General features: G+C 44.5%; 1 protein-coding gene across 1 annotated transcript in view; it reads left to right on the top strand.

The window, feature by feature from the left end:
• The first annotated feature begins 7,017 nt into the window (after positions 1–7,017).
• Positions 7,018–7,260, top strand: part of LOC105516913 — a 34,346-nt gene continuing 34,103 nt past the window's right edge. Inside the window, 1 exon segment of the mRNA XM_011949259.1 lies at positions 7,018–7,109. Coding sequence (XP_011804649.1) covers positions 7,018–7,109 — 92 coding nt within the window.

The following is a 7,260-nucleotide window of genomic DNA, read 5'->3' as shown; positions in this document are numbered from 1 at the left end:
CTCCCACCTACTCAGGAGGCTGAGGCAGGAGAATGGCTTGAACCCGGGAGGTGGAGGTTGTAGTGAGCTGAGATCGCGCCACTGCACTCCAACCTGGGTGACAGAGTGAGGCTCCTTCTCAAAAACATAAGGACAGGTAAGAGACAGAACAAACTCAAGCAATTGTTACCTTTAGGTAGAAGACAACAGAGGACTTGTATTTACTTATTTTTGTGTGCTCTCCAAATTCTCAAAACTACTCAGCTATCACTTTTGTCATTAAAACTCACAATAGGGCCGGGCGCAGTGGCTCAAACCTGTAATCCCAGCACTTTGGGAGGCCGAGACGGGCGGATCACGAGGTCAGGAGATCGAGACCATCCTGGCTAACACGGTGAAACCCCGTCTCTACTAAAAAAAATACAAAAACTAGCCGGGCGAGGTGGCGGCACCTGTAGTCCCAGCTACTTGGGAGGCTGAGGCAGGAGAATGGCGTAAACCCGGGAGGCAGAGCTTGCAGTGAGCAGAGATCCAGCCACTGCACTCCAGCCTGGGCGACAGAGCGAGACTCTGTCTCAAAAAAAAAAAAAAAAAAAAAAAAAAACTCACAATAGCACTTTTGTGAGGCTAAGAGCTTGCCAAAGGTAAGCTGGTGCAGGGTGTCCCCACTCCATCCCCCAAAAGATGTCCACCAACATTCATGACCGTACTTTTGGACACACCCCAAATGCCCTCAACATGTCTACACAAGGACAGACACGCCCAATGGCTGTCCACACATTGGTGCAAAGGGATGATGTAGAACTGAGGGCGTCATCCCAAAGTCACCAAAAACAATGCTTTACCACAAAAGCAGGCTGCTAAAGGAGCACCAAACACACAAAGCAATGCCATGTGCTGCTCATGCATCCATACCTGCTATGGACTGAATGTTTGTGTCCCTGCCGAACTCACATGTTAAACTCTAACCCTCAATAGGATGGCATTAGAAGGTGAGGCCTTTGGGAGGTGATTAGACCATGAGGGTGGATCTCATGATTTCATAATCCTCATGAATGGGATTGATGCCTTCACAAGAAGAGATGTGAGAGGGATGATCTCTCTCTCAGCCATTTGAGGGTACAAGGAGGTGGTGGCCATCTGCAAACAAGGAGGAGAGCCCTCACCAGACACTGGATCTGTTGGCACCTTGATCTTGGACTTCCCTGCCTCTAGAACTATGAAAAGTAAATGTTTGTTGCTTAAGTCATCCAGTCTATAATAATTAGTTTTAGCAGCCTGAACTGATGAGTATCTATAGACCAAGAGTATGAAACCACATGATGAAGGTTAATCCCAAAGTCAGGACAAGATGACTGAGAGGGGCCCAAGGGGGTTGCAACATTAGATTTATTTAGGATTTACAGGTATACCTTGTTCTAGTGCACACCATTTTATTGCACTTTGCAAATATTGTGTTTTTTAGAAATTAAAGATTTGTGGCAAATCTACCTTGAGCAAGTCTATCGGTGCAATATTTCCAACAGCACATGCTCACTTTGTGTCTTGGTCACATTTTCACATTTTGGTATTTCTCAAAATATTTCAAACATTTTTATTATTATTACGTCTGTTATGGTGATCTGTGATCAGTGATCTTTGATGTTACTCTTATAATTGGAGTGCCATGAACCACTTCCATATAAGGTGGCAAATTTAATTGATAAATGTGTGTGTTCTCACTGCTCCATCAACCTGCCTTTCCCTGTCTCTCCCTCTCTCCTCAGGCCTCCCTATTCCCTGAGACACAATATTGAAATTAGGCCAGTTAATAACCCTACAATTGCCTCTAAGTGTTCAAGTGAAAGGAAGAGTCATAGGTCTCTCACTTTAAATCAAAAGCTAGAAATAGTTAAGCTTAGGAAGCCATGCGAGGAAGCTTCAAAAGGTGAGGTAGGCTGAAAGCTAGGCACCCTGTGCCGAGTAGTTAACCACGTTGTGAATGCAAAGGAAATGTTCTCAAAGAAACTTTTAAAAGGGCTACTCCAGTGAACACATGAATGACACAAAAGTGAAATGGGCTTATTGCTGATATGGAGAAAGTTTCAGTGGCTTGGATAGAAGATCAAACCAGCCACAACATTCCCTTTAGTCAAAGCCTAATTCAGAGCAAGGCCCCTAACTTTCTTTCAATTCTACGAAGGCTGAGAGAAGCTACGAAGCTACAGAAGAAAAGTTGGAAGCTAGCAGAGGTTTGTTCATGAGGTTTAAAGAAAGAAGGTATTAGGCTGGGCGCAGTGGCTCACGCCTATAATCCCAGCATTTTGGGAGGCTGAGGCAGACAGATCGCCTGAGGTCAGGAGTTCGAGACCAGCCTGGCTAACACGGTGAAACCCCGTTTCTACTAAAAATACAAAAAATTAGCCGGGTGTGGTGGTGTGCACCTGTAATCCCAGCTACTTGAGAGGCTGAAGCAGGAGAATTGCTTGAACCTGGGAGGCGGAGGCTGCCGTGAGCCGAGATCGCACCATCGCACTCCACCTGAGGCAACAAGAGTGAAACTCCATCTTAAAAAAAGAAAAAAGAAAGAAGGCATCTGCACAACATGAAAGTGCAAGGCAAAGCAGCAAGTGCTGCTATAGAAGCTGTGGCAAGTTATCCAGAAGATCTTAGCCAAGATCATTGATGAAGGTGGCTTCACTACACAACAGATTTTCAGTGTAAATGAAACTGACTTCTGTGTGAGGAAGATCCCATCTAGGACTTTCAAAGCTAAAGATAAGTCAATGGCTGGCTTTAAAGGACAGGCTGGCTTTCTTGTTAGAGGCTAAGGCAGTTGATGACTTTGAGTTAAAACCAGTGCTCATTTACCATTTGGAAAATCCTGGGACCATTAAAAATATGCTAAATCTACTCTGCCTATGCTCTAGAAATGGAAGAACAAAGCCTGGAAGACAGCACACCTATTTACAGCATGGCTTACTGAACATTTTGAAGCCCACTTTGAGACCTACTGCTCAGGAAAAAAGACTCCTTTCTGATGAAACTTGAATGAATGAGGAGTTGCTTCTTATGGATGAGGAAAAACAGTGATTTCTTGAGATGGAATCTACTCCTTGTGAAGACACTGTGAACATTGTTGAAATGACAACAAAGGATTTAGAATATTCCATAAACTTAGTTGATAAAGCAGTGTCAGGGTTTGAGAGGACTGACTGCAATTTCGGAGGAAGTTTTACCATGGGTAAAATGCTATCAGCATTGCACACTACGGAGAAGTCCATCACTAAAAGACTAGTCAATTGGTGTGGCAAACTTCATTGTTGTCTTATTTGAAGAAATTGCCACAGCGCCCCCGCCCCCAACCCTCAGCAACCACCACCCTGATCAGTCTGCAACCATCAACATTGAATCAAGACCTTCCAGCAGGAAAAAGACCAAAACTTGCTGAAGGCTTAGATGATTGTTAGCATTTGTTAGCAAAAAAGTATTTTTAAATTAAGGTATGTACATTGCTTTTATAGACAGAATGCTGTTGCACACTTAATAGGCTACAGTATAGTTTAAACATAACTTTTATATGCACTGGGAAACCAGAAAATGTGTTTGACTCTCTTTATTGTGATATTTGCTTATTGCAGTGGTCTGGAACCAAACCCACAATATCTTGAGGTCTGCCTGGACTAGAACTGGGTGGTGGGGAAAGTGGGGCTTGTTTTTCCCTTCTCTGTATTCACTTTAGGTGTGAAATGTTTGACAATTTGACAATCTGTGACATGGTTCACAGATGTGGTTCCTGCCTGTTATCGGGGCTTGGCCAGGTTCAGGCAGGCCTGCAGGCTGTCTCCACAATGGGCAGACTGAAGTGTGCACAGATGTCTGTGACAGGGCTGTGACTAGCCTGTGATCAGGCTGTGGCCAGGCTGCTGTCTGGACCAGGCAGAGCTTTGTCCCATAATAGGGGTGCTGCCAGGGAGTCTGGCACCTGGAGCACAGCCACTGGCTTGGACACAAGCCATCCAACAGCGTGGAATAAAAATAGAACTGCTTCAGCTGGAGAGGAGACAGGCTGAGCTCCCTGCTGGGAGGCCTTTAAAACAAGAGCAGGTTTCACTGATCTGAGACTAGGTAAGGATGCTGCCTCGAGTCAGGAAGGAGTCGAAGTCATCTGCCCTGGTACCTGGAAGTGTCTGAACATGATGGGGCTGGGTGGTTATTTTTCTTCTTATCAGCTGGCACTGTCCTTTAGGAAAGCATTAGAAACTGTTTTTGTTTGTTTTCCCTTCATGTCTAGGTAAAGAAAGCACGCTCTGTATACAGTTGCTGACAGTTGTAAAACTGAGAAAGAGTCAGTGAAAATGATTTAAAAAATGAAACAGTAAGGCTGGGCATGGTGGCTCATACCTGTAACCCAGCACTTTGGGAGGCCAAGGCGGGCAGATCACCTGAGGTCAGGAGTTCGAGACCACCCTAACCAACATGGAGAAACCCCATCTCTACTGAAAATACAAAATTAGCCGGGTGTGGTAGTGCATGGCTGTAATCCCTCCCACCTACTCAGGAGGCTGAGGCAGGAGAATCACTTGAACCCGGGAGGTGGAGGTTGTGGTGAGCCAAGATTTCAGGCTGGGCGACAAGAGCGAAACTCTGTCTCAAAAAAAAAAAAAAAAGAAAGAAAGAAAAAGGAACAGTAAAATATGTTTATTTTATGGAGTATTGAGTCATGATGTTCAAGGACTTTGGAAGTAATTTGACTGCTGGTTTTATTTTTAAAATTCAGCAATTCTAATCACACATATGAACAAGGTTAAAAAATACCAAAAAAGAAAACAAAACAAAAAAAACACAAATGAGAGAATGTCTCTTTACCCATCCCCCTCCCCACACACCAGTTCTACCACCTTGGGACTAAACTTTATCGCTTCTGTTTTTAATTTGTTTTTGTCATTATTCACTTCAGCTTCAATAAAATACTTGTCCTCCTACTTTGTGATTTATGAGTATTTGACAAAATATACTGGCTTCCTAATATGAAAGATGAATACCGTTGACCCTTCAACAACACGAGTTTGAACTGCGTGGGTCCACTTCCATGTAAATTTTCTCCTGCCTCTGCCACCCCTGAGACAGCAAGACCATCTTCTCCTCTTCCTCCTCCTCCTCAGACTACTCAGCATGAAGACAGTGAGAATGAACACCTTTATAATGATCCACTTCCACTTAATAAATACTAAATATATTTTCTCTTTCTTATATTTTCTTAATAACATTTTCTTTTCTCTAGCTTACTGTATTGTAAGAATGCAGAATATAATATAGCTCACATACAAAAGATGTGTTAATTAACTGTTTATGCGATCGGCAAGGCTTCTTCTGGTCAACAGGCTATCAGTAGTTAAATGTTTGACGAGTCAAAAGTTTTATGTGGATTCTTGACTTCATGGGGGAGGGGATCAACGGTCCCAACCCCTGTGTCGTTCAAGCATCAACTGTAATTACCTCCAGTCCCCTCTCCCCTCTGTACCTTCTCCCTCCTCCCCCTGTGTTTACATTAGAGGAGTGTTTTAACCTTCTGCAGGTTATCTCTGAAACTTTACATTAGCTCTTACTCCCCTGTGTTTACTACCATACCTTTGGTCTGTGTCTTGACTCCCCTTCATGGAAGGTGATAGTAGGATGGCCTGTGCTATCCACTCTCTCTAGGTCCCACAACACCATCCTCCTCAGCCTTTACTTCTGCAGCTTTGTCTATAATAAAAGTTGAGCCCAGTGGATTCAAACTGCAACAGTGGGAGCCTCTACACTCATGGGCAGGTGGGCATATCACTGTTACACGTTACTCACTGCACAGCTACCTGCTGGGCCAGGGGGACATTTCTTTCTCTATGGGCCTAAAGTCATCACCACCATCACCACCCTGTCCAACCACACAAGGAAGGTATTCTTAGCATCCAGAGCAAATGGGGCAAACTCATTTTGCCTTCCCTCAGGAACTGAAAATCCTATCCTATGTTAGTTTGCTTTATAGTTGAAGCTGAATTTTGTTATATACATTTTCCCTAGAGCTTTAAATTGCCTTTCTTCCTTATTAACACATCATATTAATAACAGAATAATAATGTGCCTCTGACATGGCCTCAGTTTTGCCACCTTTTTGTTCTCAAGACCTCCCCTTCCCTCTCCTACCCCATGGATCTGCACCCCAACTCCTTGTCCCTGGGTAGGAGCACAGTCCCGGACTCCCTTTACCACCCCCTGGTGGATCACTCAAGAGTCAATCCCAGGTCTTTCTCTTAGCTTTCCTTCTCACTTTGCTGGAATACATCCTTAAGTAACTATCCAAGAAAGGATGCATGGGAGGATGGGTTTCTGTTTTTTTGAGTCCTTGGAGGTCTAACAGTATCTTTTTTTCTACCCCATGCTTGATTCATAATTTGGCCTAGTGTAGAAAACAAGGTTCAAAATTACTTTCCAATCATCTTCTTACAAGTATTGCTACTGATGGGGATCTGATGCACTGCAGTTCTCAGCCCTTGCAGTGAACATTTTATTTTTATCATCTTTGAAATCTATCAGCCAATCTTACTCCCTGTCGCTCGGCACTTTCGTTCAGATATTTCTAGAGGCAGGTTATTTTTTCCTTGACCCTGCATTCCATGGAGAACTCCATCTGCAGACCCATGTCTCCTTAGGTCTGTTCCTTAGGTCTGCAATGCTTTCCTCCAATCTTGTATTGTTAATTGCCCTCCCTCTACATTCTTTTCTTTTGGAATTCCTATTAGTTGAAGGTGGATTTACTGAATCAGGCTTCTGTGTCCCTTATCTCTGTGTTCAGTATTAGCTCTGTGTTTATTTTCCTTCTTTTCTTCTGGTCTGCTCCCTGAGCTGAAACAGGCTTGATTATTCAAATCTCACTCATCCCCTAAGACCCAGACCACAGGTCATGTCCTGTGGGAGCCTTTCTGGCCATCCTGTCCCCAGGCATTGTTCATGGCACTCTTGGCCATGGCATTTTGTCCTGACCCTTACTTACTTACTAGGCTGTTGAGTCAGGAAAGGATGTACATTCTCAACTGCATGGGCCTTCTCTATGGGTTGGAGGGCTGTGGGGACTATGGGGCGGAGGGGAGGGATAATGTGGGGGACAATGGGTGAGTGTGGGAGGCTGTGTGGGGTTGAGGGGGCTGTGAGGGGCTCTGGGGGACTCTATAGGGCTGAGGGGGCTGTGTGGGCCTCTGGTGGGGGCTGTGTGGTGCTGTGGAGGGGCTGGGAATAGGACTGAGGAGGCTGTGGGGGTGGTGC

The sequence above is a fragment of the Colobus angolensis genome, unplaced genomic scaffold, assembly GCF_000951035.1.
Source record: "Colobus angolensis palliatus isolate OR3802 unplaced genomic scaffold, Cang.pa_1.0 Scaffold294, whole genome shotgun sequence".
Lineage (NCBI taxonomy): Eukaryota > Metazoa > Chordata > Mammalia > Primates > Cercopithecidae > Colobus > Colobus angolensis.
Note: the sequence above shows the minus strand (reverse complement) of the source record. Positions and strands in the feature narration are given on the sequence as shown.